The 27,575-nt window shown below is 41.8% G+C and overlaps 1 protein-coding gene across 3 annotated transcripts in view; it reads left to right on the forward strand.

The window, feature by feature from the left end:
• The window catches only part of CLSTN3 (calsyntenin 3), a 1,069,180-nt gene that overhangs the window by 705,658 nt on the left and 335,947 nt on the right, over nucleotides 1-27,575 (forward strand). For all 3 annotated transcript variants that reach the window (XM_044079705.1, XM_044079706.1, XM_044079707.1), the window contains exon 9: nucleotides 20,764-20,926. In XM_044079705.1, the coding sequence (XP_043935640.1) occupies nucleotides 20,764-20,926 (163 nt within the window). The remainder of the gene's footprint in view (nucleotides 1-20,763; nucleotides 20,927-27,575) is intronic.

Raw genomic sequence — 27,575 nt, forward strand, 5'->3', positions numbered from 1 at the left:
TCTGAAAGACATACTTCATGGACAGCCACCATCCTAATACTAGGATCGCCACATGCTGGACAGATCCCTGTGCCATACATGTGACATACCCCTGCCATACCATGCAACCCTGTCCATCAAAGCTGCACATGTCATCCCAGTCATACATGGTGTGATGGCCGCATGGTAGGTGTAGTATCAACTGTCTGGATCAGTAATGTGGCACTGAAGCACCTCACGGTGGCATAATGGCTGTCGGTTACAGCTAGGAAACCTTGCCCGTACATGCTATGGTTGATAACCATCCCTGCAAATGACGTCCGACTAGCCATTGTCCCATGTCTATCACATGTGCAACACAGGCGATCCGTGGCAGGATGTCAAACAGCTGTACAGTGCTATGTAGATGTATATGGCAAAACACATGCATGTACACGTTACCATGCGTTTGTGTGCATTGTCACTGCTCAAGTCCATTAAGGCTGTGTCTGTGTTGATATGTGACATATACATGGCATCACGGTCAACAGCATTACCGTGGACACATCCAGGCATGTGCAGATAGGTAAGAACACCAGTACAGGCAAACAGACATGCCCACATCAAGACAGCATTCACATGAAGTATGGACACTATAATGAGGTGACACACATATATGGTGATGATATCCAATGCATAACGGGTGTTACATGTGTGTGACACAAACATGTCAGTCGTGTCAGTGTCATGATGATTTGCAAAGATAACTGTGCAGATGTACTAGATGTCATAGAAATGTATGTGCAGCAATACCTCTGTACATCTCTGAAACTGTGACCTGTCACCATCATTATGTCTTACAGATAATGCCTCATACACGCCTTCCAGCGTACAGCCGCCAGGAGGATGATGTCCTCATCCCGTACCTCCATGAGAACTACGAAGTGTTGTTCAGCCATGTGCCACAGCATGCCCAGCAGCGGGACGAGCTGTGGCAGGATCTGCGCAGGAGGGTGAACGATGTGGGTGGCCATAACCGCACCTACCAGCAGGTGCGCAGACACTGCATGGACCTGATACGACATGCAAAACAGCGTGCCACTGCAATCGCCAGGGAACAAGGTGGAACAGGTGGTGGGCCACCAACCCTGCTCCCACTCACACACACTGAGGAGTTACTGGCCAGTCTGGGGACACCCTCAGAACAGCATCCACAAACACTATCTGCCATCGTGGAGGTGGGTGTCTCCCAACCAATTAGCCTGGAGTTACCTGGTAAGTCAGTACTGCACATATGGCTACTATATCCCATTTACGTGCATGTGTCACTGTACATTATCTAATGTAACAAAATATGTATGGTATGTGGACACACATGCTGCATACTACAGTATGCTACCCTGTGTATGCACACATGTGCATACTATACGCTATTGTACAGGTGAATGTGTTAACATGCACAGTGCACCCTGTGGCTGTCATACAGTCATGGATAATGTTCATACTGCTGTGTCACCCCTATACAGGTACCTCTGGCATGCCACACAGACATGAGTCCATTGCAGGTGAGACTGTCATCAGTATCAGGCATGTAAAAGCATAGATCTATTTGCCATGTGGCCAGTTAACACTTGTACACTTGATGTTCATTCCATTCACGATATACAGGTCACGTCACCCATCCTTCACACAGGCCGCCGATGTGCAATATATACAAACAAACTGACACACCAACATGAAACCAGAGTATTCGTCATCGCTACATGTGTGGTCAGCTGTGCATACAATGGTGGAGGTGTTCTACAATGGAGGCATATGTACTATGCAGTGGAACAACATGTGTGGTACACAAACAGTACCACACAGTGAGCTGTGATATGGGCAGCCCAGAGGAGTCACCAGTGTGTTATATGCCCCTGCAATGGGTGCACACATTGCGATGTGCCATCTGACATGTCCCAGAAACGTAGAGTATTGGCTGCAATAATGTCACACTATACCATAACCCATACCCCACATACAACCTGTTGTCTGCATAGCCCTGTGGATGGTGACATATCTGACATCTCTGGGTGTATGTCATATGGGACAACACAGACATGTGTGATAGATGACCATCACACACATTTGTCCAACACATGTGCACACATGGCTATGGGGGATGGCCAGAGATACGTAGCCACACAGTAGATGTGATGTGTATACATCCTGTTTCACATTGTCCACACATGGTCCAATTATAGCCTTAGTTGACTGATGATACAGTTGCTGTGGTACACTGGACATCCTAAAAGCCTGTGCACAGCCAGTGGAGGTGTCACTGATGTCTACCATATAAGATGTGTTGAACATCACGCCTGTGTCATAGCATGACAGTAGTCACCTCTACAGCTTCCACAGACATTGACACCACATCAGGCCACAGATACTGTACATCTCCCTTATTGCTGTAGGACATCACCGTTAGCTGTGCACCTCGTGTGTGTGGTACAGCAATGTCATGTTGGACATGGTGAATTGACAGGTCCGCTATGTGTGGACATGGTTGCTAGGCAGCTAAGACTCTGTAGTTGTTATGCAGGGGTGTCATCTGTAGGTCCTCCAGTGACCTGTCACATGACACAGCATGGTTTGGTGTGTAACACCTCAGCATCGTGGCTCACAATCCACAGTTATGTCATGGGTATGCATGCAGTTATGGCTATGCAATGTGTACATACTGTATAGCAATATAGACGCCTCATGATGCCATGCAATGGCACAGTGTCTGTACTTCACACTGTAGAGCAATGTAGATGGCTCACACTACCCTTCCATGCACATGCACATCTGCTAAACATGCATTCTATCTGTAGGGCATACAGACAACACCGCAATGTGATGGCCATTATGACACTGTACATGTCAGGACACCATTGTGTCAGACATGTATGCATGTTAATGCACACGTCAACAGATTACATGTCAAGGTCACATCAGCCATGTGTACTGTTATCCTGTTCTGGTCTACATGGTGAATCACGGTGATGCATGCATACTACCATGATTGTGTGAACTGCATGGCTACTGATATGACACCTGCTTGCTGTATTGTGCACCCCAGGGGGTATGCTTACTAACACTAGTAATGTCAGAGCTGCATGGTGTCTGCTGTATCACAGGCATGCTGCATGCTGTCTGTCAAATCACATGCATGGTGTGTGTCTCTGTGTCTGTGTGTGTGTGTGTGTGTGTGTGCGTGTGTGTGCGTGTGTGTGCGTGTGTGTGTGTGTCTGTGTGTGTGTGTGTGTGTGTGTGTGTGTGTGTGTGTGTGTGTGTGTGTGTGTCTGTGTGTGTGTGTGTCGATTGTAATTTAGAGTCTTTCTTTGCATTCACAGGTGATGTAGGTGCGTTACCCTCCTGCGGTCCATCTGATGTTAGTGTCCCCACAGATACTAGCAGTGATGAACATATGCATGAGGTACAGGCAGGGTTGTCAGGGGTTGAATCTGTGCCAATGGTTGCCATCCCAGCTATGTCCCCCTCTTCCCCACACACAGTTCTGCTGCCAACACATACCACATCACCGGTGGCCATAGAGGAAGGACAGTCAGCATCTGTTAGCGTGGAACAGGGATGTGTGGTGGCTACAGAAGGTGTGTCTCCACACCATGGTGTCAGTGTAATGTCTGCAGATGTGCCACACAGGCATGTGGCCAGTTCTGCTCGTAGGAGGACCTCTGGCAGACATGCACCTGCAGGACAGAGCGCAGCAGCTGGTATCACCAGACGCATGTTCCAGACTGTAATGGTGGCACAGGCACATGCTGAACGGTAGAACAGAGAAGGGCAGAGGCTGCAGAGGGCTGCTATCCATACCCTAAATGACAACATCCAGGCATTGGCAAATGCTCAACAGCAGATTGCTGATGTTCTGGACAGGCGGTTGGGTGACATGGTCGGAATCCTTGACAGTGGCATGGCAATCCGTGAGTGTGAGCTGTCTGTGCTGGAACATCTTGTAGGAGTGAGGCGTAGGCCACATGGACGTAGGCCAGCTACACCACCTAGTGCTGGTTGACGTGAGCACGCCACCTCACATGCCCGCTCCCATAGTGCCGGTAGCAGTAGCAGTGCAGCTGGTGCTGCGCTGTCCACACCAGGACACAGCAGGCCATGTGGACATGGCCCTGGATGTTCCCAGTGGGGACATGGTTCCAGTGGGCATGTGTCGTCGGACAGTAGCCAATCTGTACCTCCGCCTGGTAGTGCCCGTGCAACCCCTGGCAGGCACAGGTCACATGGCTGTGGCCGGACACATTGAGCTGTAGAACCTGGTCCGTACAATCTGGAGCTGTCAATAATACCACTGTGTGGGCCTCACAAAAGGCAGAACTGTGTGCACACATACACGCACACAGCAAACACATCTGTAGGGCACCACAACACCCACATGCATACTGAACAGACATGTCCAATCATATCACCGGCCCTTACCCACACACATGATGTCACCCATTGGTGCAGCCTATGCCCCTGGCACACATTATCACCTTGTGCATATGATGAAGCCTGTGCCGCATCCCTGTCATCCACACCATCGGTGCAGGGACATGCTCAAATGGTCTGATGCACAGGTTGAACAGAATAGTGAGATGTGTATATTACATTAGTTGTGTACAACCAGTGAGGGAAGTGTATATTATGTTAGTTGTGTAAGAATGGTGAGAGACGTGTATATTACATTAGTTGTGTACTGTTGACACCCACCAGACATACCATGTAGTATAGGTGTAACATGCATTGTTATATGTGCACAACCATGTAGTACAGGTGTAGCATGCATTGTTACATGTTCACAGTATGTGTCTCGGTAACAACAGCAACAGCATGTTGGTAATGATGCCCTGGTTCTCTCCTTATGGTCTACTTGCATGTGCCTACAGGTAGCAATGTTTGCAGTCTCCCATGTGTAATTGTGGAGTACTCACAGGCACGTATGGCTATCTCAGCATGCTATACGTAGCCTCAACCGGACAGCTGGAAAGTATAACATACCACAGATGTCCGCACATATACTGATCTAGCAGCCTGTGTGCAGTTTAATAGGCTGCAGTGGCTAGAGACGTGACATCCATACCAGGTCACATCACAGGTATGTTGACATGGTGCAGGGGTTGTACACAGCGGTCTGGACAATGATAACGTTAGAGGCCACTTGATAGCATGAGGCCTCACTGTGTAGCAGTAATACCCTGTCACAGTACAGGAACGTGCCCACACTCATGGGGTCGACAACACTACAATGCACACCCCATAGTGTTGAGGTGAGGACACTTGCCTATGTGGTCATCACCCTCACAGTACTGTGCACCCACATGATGCGACACAGAGAAGGGACATGTACAGGTAGCCAGTACGGCTGACACCAATGGCACCAACAGGGTAGTAGACTGCATCACCATGAGGGGTTGGGATCCTGTGTGTTCTGTATGGTAGCATACACCCTCACTCCATGCACCAGACAGCCATACATACATACACACAGACACACACACTGTGGAGACCACAACTGTCATACACATACGGATAGCTGAAGTGTGTGATACACACACCACACCTGCCTACGTCATGCTTTCCACACTACAGTATGTACAGATGTCTACAACAGTGTACAGGGGTGTGTCACAATTGGGATGTATTCCCCACCATATGTGGCATATATGGTCACACATGCAAACACACATGGCAGTACTGTGAATGATACACCTGCTATATGATGATACGTCTGACAGACATGCAGCAGTATTGGCCACATTATGTGTACCAATGCTATGTCCGGCAATTGTGCTGCTATATGCACACGGGAGGATGTAAGTGTTACAGGTGTCGAGTGACGTACAGTCGGTAACACCTGACTGCTGTGTAGGTTTTATGTCTTCACCATCAGGTAACAGTAACATAGCATACTGTTTGCACATGTAATGGTATGATGGCGTGTGACACACCTGTGAGCCGTACCCGGCGAACATCCATCTACACAGGTGGATCACCACTGTACATACACACATCCATTCATACCTGATGTGCATCCTGCCGTACTGTCAGTATGTCACCATATACAGGTGTCAGTGATGGGGCTGCATTGCTACTGCATGTTGTAGTTAGGCACAGATGAGTTACTTACATCAGCTACTGCACATGCATAGCAGCTGCATGCACACTACAGTTTGTACATGTGTGTTGGTCCTAAATGCCTGTCATGTAGCCATGTTTGTATGCATTGCAATCGGTGGACATCTGTGTTGACATACATAACACATGGACTATTGTATGACATGATGGGTGTCATGGGTAACTAGTACATAGGGAATGTGTCCTCGGTCAACATTGCTACCTCATGTACTGTTGGCATTCAACAGCCATGGACCCACTTTCCATTTGCGTGCGTATGATTGCTGTAGCCACTTGTCTGCACGGAGGACAGCAAAAGCTATGCTATGTACGTATGTGTTGTGTGTGTGGTCCATGCACATATCCACTGCAATTACATGTATGACATATCCAAACGTGTGCTCGTTGGTGTACAGCAACAGTCATATGTCACAGCTGTGTAAGACCCAGGGCCTCTGTTATGTGTAGAGACGACCTGGATATGTACAGTGGTATCATTGCAATGCATAACACATGATGGAACCCTGTCGGTACATGTGTAGTCTGCACAGTTGCTGTACACCTATGTACAGTCCAGTGGTCATGAGTCACATGGTGTTGTGTTGATGTATGGATGGTCCAACGACATGGTGATGTCCGAGGGCTACATTGTAGACTGTGGTGTGTGCCTCTGTGATCTGCACCTGAGACATCTGTGATGGCTCCTGAGTGTGTACTGGTCAATACATGTGAGTGGCCTTCATGTACGTGGGGACAGTAATACCGTACTGTGCCCTTCCGTGTTTGGTATCCGTGTGCATGCAAGACGGCCCTTTGCAACTGCTATGTGTGTGAGCATGCCCAGTATGTTGTTGTGTAGTTGGACACACAGTACATTCCAAACTGTGCCCTTACGTGTTTAGAATCCGATGTTCCTCTGTGTATGGGCATGGCCATTGACAGCCTGTATAGCAACAGTGGACATCCAGGCAACAGATGTCCATTTTCAACATCACGATGGATGCCTACATCGAACACACTGACAGTCTTGCAGGGTGTACTGTCTGTGGCATGTCCCGTATCTATGTAGTGTTGTTGTAGTTCTCCGTAGATATTTAGTTGCCCCGATCACACCATGGCCGTGTGTTGTCTATGTCTACCTTGGGACAGTAATATGCTTTCAGACTGCTCACTCTCTATACATTTCCTATCGGCGTCTTAGCCTTTGTGGATGATGTCACCCATCTAGAAGTATGCCTTTGGGAGTGCTGTGTTCAGTAATCTCGGTAGTGCAGTATTGCTGTAGTGTGATAAGGTAGTTAGGTGTATGTTCGACTCCCAGCCCCACCAAGTGTGTGTGTGTGTGTGTGTGTGTGTGTGTGTGTGTGTGTGTATGTGTGTGTGTGTGTGTGTTTCCAGCTGCCTGGGGACACAGTAATGCTTTTAGATGCCGCACACCACATACATTCCCTATCGGCGTCTTAGCCTTTGTGGATGATGTCACCCACCTAGAAGTATGCCTCTGGGAGTGCTGTGTACAGTAATCTCGGTAGCGCGTTCTGTAAATGCGTATTGCTGTAGTGTGATAAGGTAGTTAGGTGTATGTTCGACTCCCAGCCCTGCCAAGTATGTGTGTGTGTGTGTGTGTGTGTGTGTGTGTGTGTGTGTGTGTGTGTGTGTGTGTGTGTGTGTGTGTGTGTGTGTTTCCAGCTGCTTGGGGACACAGTAATGCTTTTAGACACCGCACACCACATACATTCCCTATCGGCGTCTTAGCCTTTGCGGATGATGTCACCCACCTAGAAGTATGCCTCTGGGAGTGCTGTGTTCAGTAATCTTGGTAGCACATTCTGTAAATGTGTATTGCTGTAGTGTGATAAAGTAGTTAGGTGTATGTTCGACTCCCAGCCCTGCTGTGTGTGTGTGTGTGTGTGTGTGTGTGTGTATGTGTGTGTTTCCAGCTGCCTGGGGACACAGTAATGCTTTTAGAGACCGCACACCACATACATTCCCTATCGGCATCTTAGCCTTTGCGGATGATGTCACCCACCTAGAAGTATGCCTCTGGGAGTGCTGTGTTTAGTAATCTCAGTAGCACGTTCTGTAAATGCGTATTGCTGTAGTGTGATAAGGTAGTTGGGTGTATGTTTGACTCTCAGCCCTGCCAAGTGTGTGTGTTTCCAGCTGCCTGGGGACACAGTAATGCTTAGACGCCTCACACCACATACATTCCCTATCGGCGTCTTAGCCTTTGCGGATGATGTCACCCACCTAGAAGTATGCCTCTGGGAGTGCTGTGTTCAGTAATCTCGGTAGCGCATTCTGTAAATGTGTATTGCTGTAGTGTGATAAGGGAGTTAGGTCTGTGTTCTAATCCCAATCCTCCCACGTGTGTGTGGGTGTATGTGTGTGTGAGAGTTTCCCGCTGCATGACAACAGTACATTGCTTTTACACTATTCACTCTCCGTAGAATCCGTACGTTGTCTTTGCCTTTGATGCTGATGCCAGCAAGCTAGACATATGCCTGTGTGAATGCTGTGATCTAGTAATCACGGTAGCGTGTTCTGTACATGCGTAATGCTGTAGTGTGATAAGGTAGTTAGGTCTGTGTTCTGCTCCCAACCCTGCCAAGTATGTGTGTGTGTGTATATCTATTTATATATATGTAATGTAGATAGATATTGATATGTATGTGGATATTAGAACTATTGAATGTGCTGCATTATCTGTACATGAATACCTTTGATGTATGTAAATCTGCTATGGCTCTGTGATAGTGCACATACTGTGTGCTGTAGTGATCCTGGGTTATAGTTGTGTAGTAACCAGTTATTTTGTTGCTGGGTATTACAAGGGACATTGACAACGATGATAGTACAGCACCTTTAAACGGTCATGTGCACATCTCAGCAACAGTCAGCAGTGGTTATTACTTTGGAGGATGAGTATGGCTCATATCACTATGTATTAACTGACACTACTATGCAAATCAGGTTAACATCACTGACTCCCGTTTATCCACAGGTTGTGATACAGATCCCAGGAATGTATGTGTATACATTGACAGGTGCAGGACTGGAATATTGTTGAATGCATGGAGGGGTGTCCATGGCCAGTAATGGCGATCTGTACAGCCTGGCAGGTACGGTCTGTGACTGTCCCACAACCTCCTGTATATGGCTGACACATGCTGAAACTGTGTACATGCAGACACACACCCATGAAACAAACAGCTAGGGCTAACACATACACACATACATTGCATCAACATTGGTCCATGCAAACACTGTTGTCCCTCACACACACACACATACTTACATGTTGATTGGATGGCTCAATGACAGGCTCTGGAAAAGAAACACCATGCCCTGTGCATATGATGACACCTGTGCCACCACCTGTAATGTGTAACATTGATGCAGGAACAGACTAACATGGTACTGATGCACAGGGTGGCTTTATAGCACTGTATGAATGTTATACTGTTGTTAACCCAAAGTGTGATATCCTTCTAGGTGTATGTAAGCAGACATGATGCATTGCAGCTATGACCATCAATGTAGTATAGTTTACAGCACTGTTGATTCTGAAGATTTATTATCCATCCATGTGCCATTTGACTGATGTGTGTAGTATTGGCAGCATGTGTTTCAGAGTGTGCAGTACATGTGTGATGTGTGTAGTACAGATTTATACATGCTTACAAATGTGTACACTGGCTTACATGACATTACACGGGCTTCAACACTAGCTTACTCGTTCTTCAAACCGCGCACATGGGCTGACACGTGTGCACACATGCTTACTCAGGCTTACAGATGCGCACAGGCGTGAACACACTGTCAGCAGGCTTGCAAGACACTTCAGTGATATCCATGGCATACACTGTCAGTTTCCTGACTGTACCTAGGATAAATCATAACACGCCTCTTCCATTGATGAGTAACTGACAGCAAACATGTGACACAATGCTCCGATAGGATTACAGTGTTTTATACATACACACTCATGATGTCACCTATCATCTACTCTGATAGTCCCCTTAACCTACTCTTCCACTGTAGTGGCTTGGCCCATATGGCATGACAAATTGTGATTCACTATCCTCAGCCTCAATTGCATCGGATTGCCTACTAATGCTTGGTTACATCTCTAACAGAGTGCTTCCACACATAGCAACCAGTACTCAGTAGCCATCTTGTCTTCAGCTTGCCATTCACCTGCATAGCGAACTAACTGTTAACTAAAATTACAATTTCCATGTGTATTTTAAATATTTTTCTTGTTTTAAAAGTGCAGCGCGTTTTCGCGCCACTGCACTACGCTTACACACCGGAGATCAGGGGAGGACAGATAGAGTTTTACTAATTTCCAATAGGAAAATATGCCACTGGCCTTATATTTGGCCATTGGCATGCTTTTTCAACTGAATTCATCCTTTATTTGCAGCTAACATTGCTCAGTTTAGCTACTTGCAGAACATAACTCCGTTAACATACGAGTACATTTCTGCACATAACTCTACTCTTGCACGGACAGCTTACTGTTTCATGTATCACGGATTTACATCATTTGCATAGCTTTCACCTACAAATGGGGTTTTTTGCATATCCTAACATTGTCCGTGCAACGTTCGTTTTAGGGGCTGTCTTACATGCCCCTACAGGATATTGCTGAATAGCTCAGCAGACATCTTGCCTTGCTCTACTCTTCCTCTACTCGTACACGCCGGCCAAGGCTCCATGACTCCTGGCCTAAGCTTTGCTGTATGCTAATATGTCTAATTGTGGAGTATGCATGGCTGTAGGTATGTTTTGACCTGCTACGTCTGACATTTCTACAAAGCAGCTCCCACTTTCATCATTTGAAAGGGTGATAGCCCTAAAGGTACTATATACACAGCTGTGACATTTGACATGTCAACACCTACCTGCGGTCAATACTAAACTGACTACTTCAGCGCTTTTCATACCTTCAGATTTTTCTTGTAGTAGTATAGTCGATAATACTGTTTCCTATAACATGTATCTGTTTCTGATACAAGATATATCATTTTATTACACCACTACACACAAGAAGAAATCACAGGCCAGATGCCATTACATTCCTTTTGCAGGACACACCTGCCAAGAGTGTTGTGTTCCTCACAAAAGCCAAAAAGTGCTAATCAAAACATATTATGCTATCATCTACCTTATGTGTTCGCCGGTATTTCCGCTTTCCATCAGTGGCAGAACTCACATGCGAGTGTGGGAGACTGAACACTGTATCGGGGACACTGCATAACAGCCTGAGGGACACTATTAACCTTCCACATTGACTATCACAGGGCATAAGTATTCATTCATATTTATAGTGCTACATGCTTTTGACTTATATATGTTTTGTCATTTGTCATCCCGTCTTTCTTCACACCTGTCCACCTGATATCACTAGTTCTGTACATTTATTTCGGACAGGATTACCTTCATACCTCTCAACTGTACACATTTTGGGTAAATGTCCCTAACTTAGATTTATAATGTTGTTCCTTTCTCCATAATATTGTGCCTTTCTGGTAAATTAGTGGCAGGTCATTAAGGACGGTGAGGTTTGATAATAATGACAGACATTAGTAGTTTAAAACTAATAACCCTCAAAACATTCATACTAATGAATTATCCATTATTCTATCAATGTTCTAACTTTGTCAGAGGAATATTTAACATAGTCCCTATTTGTACTTATTTAAATATGCCTTTGTCCAGAAGTCTTAGTCTGAAAGGTTGAGAGGTATGGTTACCATCTTATTTGTATGCATGTACGTCTATGATAATCACTTACATGACACTGATATAAGTCCCTACATCTTCCCCCAATGGTTTACACAATATCCAGTAGTTGGTTTCTTCATTTTTGGAAGGTATAGGCTTTGTGCTATACCCATATAGGAATATTAATCACTCCCATTGGGCGGACCTAATAAATCTGTGCCAACCAACACCTGTGAACCTAGGCCCAAAATTGCATACCCATGATTCCCATACCTGACACCCCTCCACAGTAGTCATAAGACATATTTAATGTGAGCGATAATAAAGTATGAAGATACTTCTAAGCACTATCCACTCTCCGCGTATCAGGACATATGTCATAAATTCTGTCAACCCATGTGTTATTACCCTTGCACACGCTACTGTTGCATGTACAGCTATATTGTAGCTGCGGATTTGACGTACTTAGCTTAGATTATTACTGGCCGCTGCCTGTAAAAAACACTTTTTGGAGTCCTGTAAAGGACACCTATATCCATGTTTAAAGAGTAGAACTTGCAGATTTGGCACACTGGTACTTTCCGGCCAATGGTTTTGAAAGCAGCAGTGTATTTACCTTTCTTGCATGTCTGTATGTCTATCCATAATAGCTATGACGTAACCTATTTATGTACATGTGTTATATCTACAAGGACAAATGTTTATATGTTTGTTATGTATATATCGATTAATGTAATTGTGTATATATATATATATATATATATATATATATATATATATATATATATATATATATATATATATATATATATATATATATATATATGTCTGTACAGTCTTTATTTCATATATTTATTTAGTTTAAGTCTGTGGATATATATCTATACACAAATATATATATATCCATATATAGATATATAAATAAACGTGTAGAAAACAGCATTCATTTGCTATGCTGTGAGCGGATTACACACGCGCATGCGCACTTGCATATCCTTATTGTGAGTTACATATGTTTACTAAGTCTTTGTGCTTACATGGGCTTTCTTTATTGTGACGGTACCAGTACAATATCTGTAATCCGGTTAACGGACATATGCGAAACACACATTCACCTTTACATATTTAAATATCTTTACAGCACACACGCATTCATTAACTCATATGTGCTGTAGCCATAGTTGACCCAGGACTGGATGCTGTAACCACTATACTATTGGTGTTCTGACTCATTTATATGCATACCCATAGTGCATAGCTACATTAACATATGCCTCACTGCTTCACTTACAACACAGGCATCCATTCTCCTGCTGGGAAAAATGCAGTACTACATATTACACATTCCCTATTCCCTACTGCTCTGGACCCAAGCTGCATATTTAATCACTCCAAGGATATGCAGAACTCCAAGGCTTATAGTCCTGGCACATAAACATTTGATTGTCAGGGTGTTCATGTGGTGATCTGGGTTTAGGCTTGTCCGCATGGTGAACGGAACTGCCCTGACTGAGTTCAAATGTCAGACGAAGCACATGGACAGAATTTGTCCATTTTATAGAGGTGTAACTGTGTTTACAGAAACAGGTCTTTTGGCACCTACCAGCAGCTTTTTATGTTGGCAATACATAATATGGGTGGGAGTGGTTGCAATACATAATCCACGGTGAGGGGTGTTCCCATTCACATTTGACTATTTCCTGTATGCATTCGTACGGGGATTATTATTTTGGACATGAATTAACTACAGGTATGCAGTAGTACAGAAAATAAATGTGAAGGTTTGTTACTGTAAATATGTACAGACCTCTGTAATACACTGTTGTTTTCTGGCACATCAGTAGCTAGTCATAAAAGACTGAAGTCAGAACATAATGACAGACAGTTGAGTTTCAGACTTCATACTCTTCAGGAAATTAATGCCAATGTACAAACTGTTATTCTATCAACTTTCTAAATTTCTAAGAGCAATCTTTACAAATTGTCCATACTTTTGGGCCTTTGTCCCACTTTTATTCACGGCTTTGTCCAGATATCTTGCTCTCAGAGGTTGACAGGTATACTTTTATTCACGGCTTTGTCCAGATATCTTGCTCTCAGAGGTTGACAGGTATACATTTATTCACGGCTTTGTCCAGATATCTTGCTCTCAGAGGTTGACACGTATACTTTTATTCACGGCTTTGTCCAGATATCTTGCTCTCAGAGGTTGACAGGTATGGTCGGTCACACCTACACACACATTAAGTGTCCCTCACACAATAGATCAGGGTTATCCTGTTTACGTCAGTGCCTTCATCACCCTTATACCATTTGCCACTATGCGAGTGTGTGCAATATATTTCCGCTTATTCGTGCCGGGACACGTGCATCACGGGCAAGTGTTTGATCCTGGGTAGTAGGTTATGCATGACCACTTATGGCTGGACAGTGTCATGCACCTCTAATGCACATTCCAACGTCTGTCCAGATATCTACAGGACTGGACTTTGTGTCTTCCATTCTAATGTTTACACAGGTTACGTATACCATGAGGGATATCCAAACATTGTACTGATCCACAACACGAGGAATACCAAACATCATTTTGGAGTTACGAAAATGTGCTGAGGTCGTGTGCAATCCTGCAACTGCCTAGGCTGACACTACCTACTACATATGTGTAGTGGTCACTATGTGTAGCTGTGGCTGCACCAAACCAGTAGGCCACATACGGCTGGATTTGGTGGGCGTTCAGGTACGGGAGTGGGTTGTGTGATGTGGAGGGGATGCTGGGTAGTCCATTATGCATCCAGGTGTGTTGCATTTGTTATGGCCAGTTCCATCCAGGTGTGTTGCATTTGTTATGGCCAGTTCCATCAGGGCCAATCTGTGGGTATGTGCCCGTGACATATCTATACATTTGTATCACACATTTCAATATTCCTCTATTTGTGGGAGTGTGTTCTACAGTATGGCCTGTCTGCTTGTATTACAGCTGTTTATACATGTGCTTGTGTTTCTTTCAGCTTCACCCGCTGCTCTCTCATACACCTCTGGTTCACCTATTCTGCATACGACACAGTATCGCCTTGGAGGATTGTACCATTACCCATCCACCCCACACACACAGATTCCTCACACCCCATACATCTGTGCTTTGGTTGTTGACCCATGACACGGCCAGAGTAACACATTGAATACCCTACATGTGTCTGGTACCTGTATGGTTGTGTGGACTACCCTGCCATGTTTGCTTTCCACATGCTATACCTCACGCACATAGGTACATGCCCATACTTCACTTTCATTACATGTGTGGTATACCCGGGTAATACCCGTTCGACTGTTACACATCCTGACAAGTTCGGCCTGTACCGCTGACTTCTGGAGTTTGGCAGCCTGTTGTACTCATTGGTAGGATGCCACCTTTTCCTATGTCCGGGATGGGATATATTCCGTCCACATGTCCAACTGTAGTGGACAACACCTCCCCACAGTCGACGGTAGGGTTGCCACCTTTTCAGTTGGCCAAAGTGGGACATTTTTGGTACACACATCACATTTTACAGGCCGACACATACCCATGGTCAGTACACAGGATAGAACTTAGACTTCTTGCCTATATAACAGCTTATTCTTGTTGCAGTTCAGTTGCTTATTCTGTTTCTTATAACATTTATGTAATTTAGATACAGGAACCCTGTTTAATGCAACTATTACATAACGTATAGGGAATAATTTTGTCCTATAATCTCAGGACATTTGCCATTGTTACATGTTTTTGTCAGGACACAACTGCCCAAAGAGGGACTGTCACTCGCAAAGTGGGACAGGTGGTAATCCTAGTCGACGGTACAGATAATACTGTTCCTTTCAGCCTACATGTGTCCTTATTGTTGTGGCTGTTTGTATGTTCCTTCTGTTTCGTTTACATGCTTATTCTATTTCCTATCACATTTGATATGTGACATACGGACATACCTTTTGTATGTGACTATTACATGCCTTGTGGGATATAATTCGGACATACGGTCACTAGATATCTACATTTCTCGTGTATTTTGTTATGGACATATCTGCCCAGCTATGTACCCTCCCTCACATTATGGGTCAGCTGGTGACCCTCACCATTGGCTGGACGTACCTACTGGTGGATCGCTAACATATGATGCGTTTCACTTCCACTTGGTATGGCTATCTACACTGCATTGGACTACGGCCACACGGTCTTCCATGTCATTTGTTCGCAGGATAGGGACCCGTTATTCCCTACCATGCACTTTGTGTTCGCAGGTACTTTCTTGCATGCTTTGCATACGTTTCAGTATCCAGGGACACTGACATGGCTACTATTTTGCAACTTGTTATATGCAAGCATTTTAGGTTGCACATAGACAGCTGCCATTTCCATGCCTCCATGCGGCACTTCGACATGCCCTATGCACTTGCGCTCCTTTCCTGTGCACGTGGCTGTGTCGGCAGCGTGCCTTCATTACTATGCATTTGGCGCTACTGCACCATCTTCCCGCCGCACGGTCGGCACAAGCCTAACGCTGGCCTTGCGCCGAGCTTCATGAATCCCGGGGAATGTTTATTTTCATTGGAGCTTTTCTTTCTACTCCTCCTCAGAACATAACATTCACCATGTCAGAGTATCACACTCAAAAATGAAAATGAACACAATTAAAAATTGATTTCCCTACCTTATAGGCAATATGGGCTTAGCTTGGTTATTGGAGTAGATATCTTTTTTCCTGTTGGGTGTTTTATCCTTAAAGTTTCAAGATTAGAATAAAAAAGGTCTCCTATCCTGAATGCTGACTGCCACATGTCCAGTGAAGGGCAAGACTTTGTACTGACTGTGGTCACTGCTGCAGTAACCCCACAGACATTTGCTTGTCTCTCAGTGGATGATGACCCACCTGTACTGGCTGGAAGTAGCCCCCATCTGACAAGTGCCCTTTAACAAACCTATTATTATTTATGGGGAACAACCATTCAATATCAAGATGCCTGGTTCTGTGGCATCTTGTGAGCAGTCATTGATCCCCTCAATCAATGAGTTATTGATTATAGCAAAGAAAAAATCTTCCAGAATTAATTTATTTTGCTGCATTAGTTTTCTAAAGCTTCAGTGTCTGTACCTAAACAATTGCAACAGACTGCTGATGTAATCCATTCAAGTGTGCACATCATGAGACTTCAGCTACTGTTCCATCTGTGGTGTCAGTGGCTCATGTACAGTACTATGAACTTTGATCTAAAGTAGCCAGGTATTCAAGTCTGTCAAGGTAAAACTACTGAATCTGTAACACACTGGACTGGCTGCTCAAAGGCAATTGGGGGTTACAGTTGTACTTAGTGTAAACTTTTGCAATTGGAAAGACATGCCTCGTTTTGTAATCTCTTTAATGGAAGCCATATACATTAAAACACAATGCTGAGGTTATCCCTTCAAGTATGTGTTGTCTGAGAAGTGTGACATGAAGTCTTGTGTGGCATCCCCAGCTAGTGCACAGATTAATAGGAGCTTGAATTGCATACATTCTGTTCCAGAGGTGTATGCCTTTTATTATTTTGTTCATGTTACAGTGGTTACAGGCAATAATGACTTATTCAAAACATCTTGATGTGTTTCATGCAGCATAGTTGTCAGAAAAGGCAATAGTCTCATTGTTATGCTAGTTTGCTATGGTTTTGGGATGGATTGATGATGTCCATCCATTATTTCCATTAATTTCTGTTTCCCTCTATTAGTATACTCAGTATAATGATGTATCACACTGCACAGTGACTAGCAGACCACACAATGAGTAATCAGTGTTGTGGGATAGTTATTATAATTTGTAGTTTTTGTGGAAAATTATTAAAATGATGCCTCCAAAGCATGTCTCTACCAACTGCTGCACACTGGAAGTAGATGCCAATGCATAAACTACAACATTGTTCCAGTGGGTTGTACATCTGTCGAGTGTGATCTCTAGCACTTTCTACAGTTCACTTACTAACAGATTGTACTATTGCACCTGTATGTGAGGTACTTCATGTGTTGTGATCCAGTAATTACTTAAGTATTGCACAATGCTCAGTCTCAGGGCCTCAAACCTGCCGACCTTGCCTGTGTATCAGACTCTGGCATGTAGAAGTTTCTTGGACAAGACCTTCCCTGGGTGGCAGGCTTCCCCCTGTTTAGTTCCGTGGACCAGGACTCCTCTAGCCCGTCCCACACACATCTTCAGTAAGAGCCAAATGTCTCTGTTGCTTCCTGATTCCATTCTTGTTTTATACAATAATTACTTTGGATCCATCTACAAGTCATCTCATTAGATGACACATTTACTAACCCTGTCTCTCTCCCTCTCTCTCTATCTCTCTCTCTCTCTCTCTCAGGTTCCATCTATGGGCCACTTTATAGAATGACAGGTCATGCATATGAGCAGTGCTACATTACACACATTACTAGGAGCAATGCTACATTACATACATTACTAGGCGCAGTGCTACATTACATACATTACAAGGAGCAGTGATACATTACACACATTACTAGGAGCAATGCTACATTACATACATTAATAGGTGCAGTGCTACATTACATACATTACTAGGAGCAGTGCTACATTACACACATTACTAGGCGCAATGCTACATTACATACATTATGATAGGAAGCTCTTCAAGAAACTGTACATCTGCTAAACTCCTCTTTGAAACTTTCCTTATTCTGGATGCTTTTCTTCTTGTATCTGCATGTGTTCAATTCTGTAGTCAAGTCTTAGCTCAGAAATTATTCATCCGTGTGTAAGCCATGAAGCTCTTATCATCTTTCTTCACTCTTCTGTATATTCTAAACACATTTTCTATCTTCAGCTCATTTCAGGCTGTGAGTTCAGTCCTTTCTAGGTGTTTGCCTAGGTCGTTTCCTTAAAGTACATCTATCTGATGCATGCGCTGCACTGATTTGTTTCTTACTTCTGTAATCTTTCAATACGACTTGTAATGCAGATAAAGAATGCTGTGTTTTACACAGTTTGTTAATTTAATGTGCTGAGTTAAATGTTTGTGCAGGATCTCAATACTGGAAAGTACAGTGGATCAGACTCCAGCATTGTTGCCTCATCTCACTGTTCTCCAGTTCATTTTTTGATGGAGCTGTCTTGTGTGCCAAGTGTGTATACCACCCTTGTGCCTATATGGACTTCTGCTGAGTACTGCTGTTTAAATCCTCATCCCAAAGACATTGTGACAAATAAACTGATGAAACTCAAATACCATAGGTGTATATGCAGTACGCTAGTGTGCATATGCAAAGTGTGTGTGTGTGTGGGGGGGGGGGTTGTGTGTCTGTGTCTTTGTGTACATGCATGCATGCATATGTCTGCCTCTCTGGGCACATACTGCAATAAATTAATGCTGCACACAGGGCTTGGTCACTGCTTTGTCCATTTTGCTTGCTAGTATAAGTTCCAACTTCCCAGTGTCTCTGTAAAGAATAAAATAGATACTGCAAAAGGTATAAATTAACAAACTGAATACTTAATTCCAGCACAAATATCAACCCAGAATGTTACAGCACAGAAAAGCATAACTTCTCCAGGATTCATACATCTTAGACAGATACATTATTCCTATATTTTATTACCTGCTTGGATTCCTATTTTCAATGGAAAAAACTGGAACATCATCAGGCAAACACAGAACTACATGAAAAGCTAGTACCAGCTCACTAAACTGCTAGATTTAGCTAATTATGTGATACTAAAATCATAAATCGTTCTTAATTGCAGTGCAAACTTAAATGTACTTCTTTGGAATTTGTCACAATTAATGCATTGTCTCCATTACCTTGTGCTTTTGCCGTCCCATGTAGTCGGGACTTGTGTTTAGGTGACATTTGCTCTATTGTATAGTCATATTATTTTAATGATAAATTCTGTTTTCAAACCTTTGAACTGTGTTTTAGATTTTTCAAAGCCTGTAATATTTTCCCATTCTGGGTACTTGCTTGTTAAGACTGGTTTAAAAAAGAAAATCTATAAAAAAGTGATGTGCATTTAATCCCTTCCTTGAGGTTCCCACAGAGACAACGAATGGGAATCAAAAGGCTTAAATGGAAAACAGTCTCTGAAATCCCCTTTTACCTTCTCAGTCAACTCCATTTGCCCGCTTACCCTTGACCCATTATGCTACCTGCACATGTTATTTGTGGGCCCAGTTGCTTTGTATTCCAACTATCCTTCAAGAGCTGACTGAATATATTTATATATATATTAAGGTCAGTAGACTGAAAAGGCAGCTATCTCAGACAGTAATAACCCATCCTGCTTCTTGTTTATGTCAGAGTTAGTTATATTATCTCAGGAATACACCTGCCGCATGCTGGTGTGTATGGTGGGGGGATGGGGGCATTATTACATTTGCAGACCTTGATGGAATGAGTTTAGCTGGAAATGCATTTGATAAAGTAAACCAAAACCCTCATGTTTGCTGTACTGTCTTTGTCCAGTTAGCAAATGAAAATAAATAAAATGATGATCTGTTAAGATAATTCCTTTCATATCCATATGCAGTGCTGCTGAGAGGTAAAGAAGAGCTGTCAATACAGGAATAAAAAGAAAGTGGACCTAAATGTAGCTGAGACATTTTATTTGCTGATACCTCTTTTAGCAGGACAAAATACTGCATTATTTGGGATCTGAATGTAATGTTTTATGCCGTTCTAGTGCTATGAGCACTGGAACCTAACTGACAGATGTAATGTCTGATGTACAGAATGACTTTAAATACCTTGCATCTCCATTCTAGTGAACAGTAGTTTCCATATTGTAATAAAACTGTGTCTAAAATGATACTGAGTATTTAGTGATCTGGTAGACAGTAATGCACATCTGATGAAGAATCAAAGCTCAGCCTTCTCCTTTGTTGTTTTGTATGCAGGTATGTGATGACGAGTGGCACCATTATGCACTGAACTTGGAATTCCCAACAGTTACGCTGTATGTGGATGGTGTATCCTATGATCCAGCCCTGATCCATGACAATGGCCCACTGAGACCACCAAAACCAGAATCCCGCTTGGTGGTTGGAGCTTGTTGGATAGGTAGGTGCATAGTGAAGCTTCTCTGTTGATAAGACTCAATCACACTTTCATTAAAATGGCTGATTTCTACTTCTTGATTAAATCTTTAACATGTGTCACCCCCTTCCAAATTGAGGACTATGAGTGATGTGGGTGTGTTCCTTATGAGTGACAATGTGGAGAGTGGGTGACTGATACTGATGCTGGTTGCAGGACATTCACCAGAATGGTACCTTCTGATGATGATGATGATGTTTCTGTTTTACTAAAAAGTATGATATGACCTAGTTGTGATTGACCTTTTATATTTTTATGTATTGTTCTCTGGGTTAGCGCTGCTGGGCATTACCCATTTTCAGATGGGAACCAAGGGGGAACTTTCCTATAAGCATATTTAATTATTGAAAATAAATGCATCAATTAAAAAAACAGATAAAACAGAGATAAAACACAACAGAGTAAAGGAAGACATTAATTTAGGAGACATATAATAGCAAGATGAAGTGCGAGAAGATAAAGTAAAAAGACTGACAGTATAGTGAAAAGTATTTAAAAAGTGGTGATTTTAATGGGAGGTTAACATAGTGGTTAAGGTAACCAGCTGCCTCCTCATTCTCCATCACCAAATGAAAACTAAAAACAAGAAACACCAACAAATGAAAACAAAAATGAAGCAGGCGACCAGGCTCCACACAAATGTTTAATGAAATTAAGCGCTTCCGTCCAAAAATTCAAAGGACTTCATCAGAATAACTACTAAATCTAAAATCACAATATAAATACCCACTTCAATTAACAAAAAACCCTCCCCTGAATTAACATTTCTAAGGCAACTGAAATAATCACATGACATCTTTCTCATAAAGGTTACATATATAAAAAGCAATAAGTATGTATACAAACACTTCTTATTCGGGGAGGGGTTTTTGTTAATTGAAGTGGGTATTTATATTGTGATTTTAGATGTAGTAGTTATTCTGATGAAGTCCTTTGAATTTTCGGGCAAAAGCACTTAATTTCATTAAATATTTGTGTGGAGCCTGGTTGCCTGCTTCATTTTTGTTTTCATATAATAGTTAAAGTGTTTACCTTGCAGACCCATAGTACAGGGTTTGATTCTCCCATGAAGTAATTGGCTAGGTTTAAAATAGCTCAAAAATGCATGATTTCAGTGTAGATGAAAAATGTTTAAAGGAGTGGAGATAAAATTTAAACAATGTTGCATGATATGCGTGTGTTATTCTTGAGAAAGTAAGCTTTACATTTAAATTTGAATGTTGCATGTTTAACAATGGCTCTTAATTACAGTGATTGTCCATTCCATGTGAATGCTTGATAAATGCTTAGAGCTGTTTTGAAATGTACTTGCTTCTAAAATAAATTGATTTATTGATGTAAGTAATCTGCAATGCATCATTTTAATATGTTATTTACATATGGTGAAGAAAGAGTGTAAATTACTTTTTGAGAAAAACAATTTCAGTTTATTTTCTAAAGACAATCCATGAGATATGTACAATGGTGGGTGTTTGACTTTTTTAGGATAGCTGCTAACTTTGTGATTTTATAGTAAGTTGTCATCATGTTTGGAGAAAATAATGTCCTTAGCTTTCCTTTTTCTGGATGTTGGGGTGAGGTAGTTATTAATTTGGTAAAGGACTGCAAACCTTTTATGAATAGCCTTTAAGGTATAGTTTGCATTTTCAAGAAATTTACTTTCATTGTTTACTGTAATACTTTGGTATTTGCTTGCTAGCAGTGTTTCTGTTGATTGAGAAAATCCATATATTGTTGTGTATGCTTGGGTGTTTGATGGTCTGCAAGGAAATCCTGGAAATATCAGTAGCTTTGTTTTCCTTTCTTTAAGTCTGAGGTTGTTGGATTTATTTTCTGGGAAAGGAAAGTTAAAGACATTCTGAAGAACAGAAATTAATATTTAAAAGTCATCTGTGTATTTTATTATTTCTACTCCATTGGTATGGTTATCAATGTTATTGGTTAACATTTAAAGGTCTAAGAACAAATCCTTGAGACTCTACTGTTCATTATATAACTAAGATAAGCATTCTGTCAACATACATCAAGAGTATGGTCTTTGATGTAATTTCAGAATCAAAGTAAATCAGTTTGGGAAGATAAAAAGCTTTACATTCTGGAGAGTGGGTTCTACTACGAAATGTTGACTTCCTGAAAGCCAGCAGGCCAAACGGATAGGAAAAAATGCCCAAACCTCTGAAGGACAAATTAAATCAATTTTTGTTTCTCCCCGTGCATCCCTCCAACTTGGGGGGCATATCACCTATACCCCTCAAACATAGTTACACCAACTACATGGTTGCACCAACTTGAAAAAAAGAGAAATCTTCCAAGACACATGAACCACTGCCAGCACACTCTTAGAAACCTCAACAGCAATGATTTCCAATGGAAAACAGCAGTCAGCATTATGCCAGTCACCTTATTTTCTACATGATTCTATTATTAGATACATGTGTATGACAGCACCAGAGAGTGACCATATCACATGCTTTAGAAAAGTCTAAAATATGGCTGCTCTGGGAAGGCCTTAATTTCAGTCCTTTGCTTTTTAATCGCCTAGATTTATTGGTGCTGCTTAGGTGTTGTGTCCAGCTGTAACCCCATGCCTAGTTTCAGTTATTATTATTTTTTATTTAATTGGTAAATTAATTATTGAGTACATGTGACATATTCTAATATTTTTAAAGTGGCCTTAGAATTATAATTGTTGAGTAGTTCTCCCTTTAGTTCTTGTTAGCTGCTTGGAGGAAAACTAAAAATTTAGTATCTTTCTAAAATGTGTGGAATGTTCCTTCCATAAAATTTAACTTCATTAATCTGGCTAATGGTGCAGCAATATATGATGGTAGTTTCTTTAATGGTGATAGTTTATCCCTTGTGGGTGATCCATGGTCTGGAATGTATTTTCTAAACTTCTGCAGTTATTTTGAAGTAAATTTCAAAATATGCTGTTTAATATGGTTGATGGTTCTGTGTGGTAGGGTGCTGCTGAGAAGAGTGCTGGTTAGAGTCAGGGTTAACATGCATTAGTAAATTGCAAGAGGGAGTTAGATCGAAAAAAGAAACTTTTTGTTTCCCTTCTTCACTCTGTATATGCTAGCTATAAAAGTAAATGTGGGCAAAGTGGTTAAGAATGGGAGTGGAAGGTCAGTGAATCAGGCAGACCAGTTACTTGGAGTATGCAGATAAGAAAGGGAAACTGCAGATAAGGACCAGAATACTGTTAAATAAATTGATGTTACTATTTTTTTTTTTGAGGGGGGATCCTAGAAGTCAAGAGAACTGCATTTTCAAGAAGTGATTATTGAGGAGTCAGTTATAACTGTCCAAAATGCAGACTGCTATAGATTCCATCTCCGAGTTGTGCAGAAGACAGCTGCAGAGCACAGGGTAACATGACCTTAGACTTGCAAGGTTTATAATCAAGAATTTTCATCTGTATCACAAATAAATAGCAGCCTCAAGTTATCAATAGTCATTGGAGGTAGTCTGTTTATAATCCGCATATCTCATTATGGCAAGAAATTTAATTATGCCCAAAACACAGACAGTTTTTGCCAACTGAAGTAATATATGATGGAGACTATTTCTGGGAAGTTAATTGTATCACAATGAATATTTTTGGAAAGTTAATTGTATTACAAGATGGAAATGTGAAAAGTGAGTTTTCGTAGGGAAGCAACAGTCGGTGCTACATGGGCAGCAAAGTAACAGCGCATATACCTGGTCAGTTGCAGAGCAGTAGTAAATTGTGCATATAGTCTGTAACAAATGCACAACAGTACTAAACTATGTATATAGTCTGTAACAAATGCATAACAGTACTAAACTGTGCATATAGTCTGTAACAAATGCATAACAGTACTAAATTGTGCATATAGTCTGTAACAAATGCATAACAGTACTAAACTGTGCATATAGTCTGTAACAAATGCATAACAGTACTAAACTGTGCATATAGTCTGTAATAAATGCATAACAGTACTAAATTGTGCATATAGTCTGTAACAAATGCATAACAGTACTAAACTGTGCTTATACTCGACACTCATTAGACCCATTATAGAGAACAATTCCCCTTTTAATATGTACCTCACAAGACATCTATAACAACTGGAAAGGCCGCAGAAATACCTCACAAAGATGATTACTGGCGTCAAACAGATGCCCTATATATACCATCTCAAAAAATCTCCAGCTTTACTCCGTCGCATATCGCTTAATCAGAGGTGATCACTAGCTAACATACAAAGCTATGTCAAACCCAGAGCTGTTGGACATACGCCATTTAAGGAAATCCCAGTCCCTCCAAGCTACACACTCTAGGGACCTAAACCTTGTCACCAGAATAAACATAATATGCTGGAGGTATAGATTCCTGTCCCAGAGACTTCCCTTACTCTGGAACAAGCTTCTTATCTATATCAAACAAAGCTCCTCATTAGCACTCTTCAAGAAAAATCTTGATGATTGGATGGGAAATAGGAAATTCACCCAGGGGATCACCTTTGTGACTCTGCTTGACAGGGGCACAGGAGAATAATTTTCTTGGGTGGCGAAAGCCGTGGTATCTTTTGGCTAGTCTTATATAGGCCCTAGGGCCAATAGCCTAGTACCTACCTATGAACCTATATAGTCTGTAACAAATGCATAACAGTACTAAACTGTGCATATAGTCTGTAACAAATGCATAACGGTACTAAACTGTGCATATAGTCTGTAACAAATGCATAACAGTACTAAACTGTGCATATAGTCTGACAAATGCATAACAGTACTAAACTGTGCATATAGTCTAACAAATGCATAACAATACTAAACTGTGCATATAGACTGTAACAAATGTATAACAGTACTAAACTGTTGATATTGACTGTAACATATGCATAACAGTACTAAACTGTGCATATAGTCTGACAAATGCATAACAGTACTAAACTGTGCATATAGTCTGTAACAAATGCATAACAGTACAAAATTGTGCATATAGTCTGTAACAAATGCATAACAGTACTAAACTGAGCATACACTCGACACTCATTAGACCCATTACAGAGAACAATGCCCCTTTCAATATGTACCTCACAAGACATCTATAACAACTGGAAAGGCCACAGAAATACCTCACAAAGAGGATTACTGGCCTCAAACAGATGCCCTATACAGACCATCTCAAAAAAACTCCAGATTTACTCCGTCACATATCACTACTCAAGGACGATCACTGGCTAACATACAAATCTATGTCAAACCCAGAGCTGTTGGACATGCTCCACTTAAAGAAATCCCAATCTCTCCAAGCTACACACTCTAGGGACTTAAACCTTGTCACCACAATAAACAGAACATGCTGGAAGGATAGATTCCTGTCCCTGAGACTTCCCATACTCTGGAACAAACTTCCTATCTATATCAAACAAAGCTCCTCATTAGCACTCCAAGAAAAATCTTGATGATTGGATGGGAAATAGGAAATTCACCCAGGGGATCACCTCTGTGACTCTGCTTGACAGGGGCACAGGAAAATAATGTTCTTGGGTGGCGAAAGCCAGGGTATCTTTTGGCTAGGCTTGTATAGGCCCTAGGGCCAATAGCCTAGTACCTACCTATGAACCTATGAACCTATATAGTCTGTAACAAATGCATAACAGTACTAAACTGTGCATATAGTCTGCAACAAATGTATAACAGTACTAAACTGTGCATATAGTCTGTAACAAATGCATAACAGTACTAAACTGTGCATATAGTCTGACAAATGCATAACAGTACTAAACTGTACATATAGTTTAACAAATGCATAACAGTACTAAACTGTGCATATAGTCTGTAACAGATGTATAACAGTACTAAACTGTGTATATAGTCTGTAACAAATGGATAACAGTACTAAACTGTGCATACAGTCTGTAACAAATGCATAACAGTACTAAACTGTGCATATAGTCTAACAAATGCATACCAGTACTAAACTGTGCATATAGTCTGTAACACATGCATAACAATACTAAACTGTGCATATAGTCTGTAACAAATGCATAACAGTACTAAATTGTGCATATAGTCTGTTACACATGCATAACAGTACTAAATTGTGCATATAGTCTGTAAGAAATTCCTAACAGTACTAAACTGTGCATATAGACTGTAACAAATGCATAACAGTACTAAACTGTGCATATAGTCTGTAACAAATGCATAGCAGTACTAAACTGTGCATATAGTCTGTAACAAATGCATAACAGTACTAAACTGTTGATATTGACTGTAACATATGCATAGCAGTACTAAATTATGCATATAGTCTGTAACAAATGCATAACAGTACTAAACTGTGCATATAGTCTGTAACAAATGCATAGCAGTACTAAACTGTGCATATAGTCTGTAACAAATGCATAAAAGTACTAAACTGTGCATATAGTCTGTAACAAATGCATAACAGCACTAAACTGTGCATATAGTCTGTAACAAATGCACAACAGTACTAAACTGTGCATATAGTCTGTAACAAATGCTTAACATTACTAAACTATGCATATAGTCTGTAAGAAATGCGTAACAGTACTAAACTGTGCATATAGTCTAACAAATGCATAACAGTACTAAATTGTGCATATAGTCTGTAACA

The sequence above is a fragment of the Protopterus annectens genome, chromosome 8.part0 (genome assembly GCF_019279795.1).
Source record: "Protopterus annectens isolate FY-2018-M chromosome 8.part0, PAN1.0, whole genome shotgun sequence".
Taxonomy (NCBI): domain Eukaryota; kingdom Metazoa; phylum Chordata; order Ceratodontiformes; family Protopteridae; genus Protopterus; species Protopterus annectens.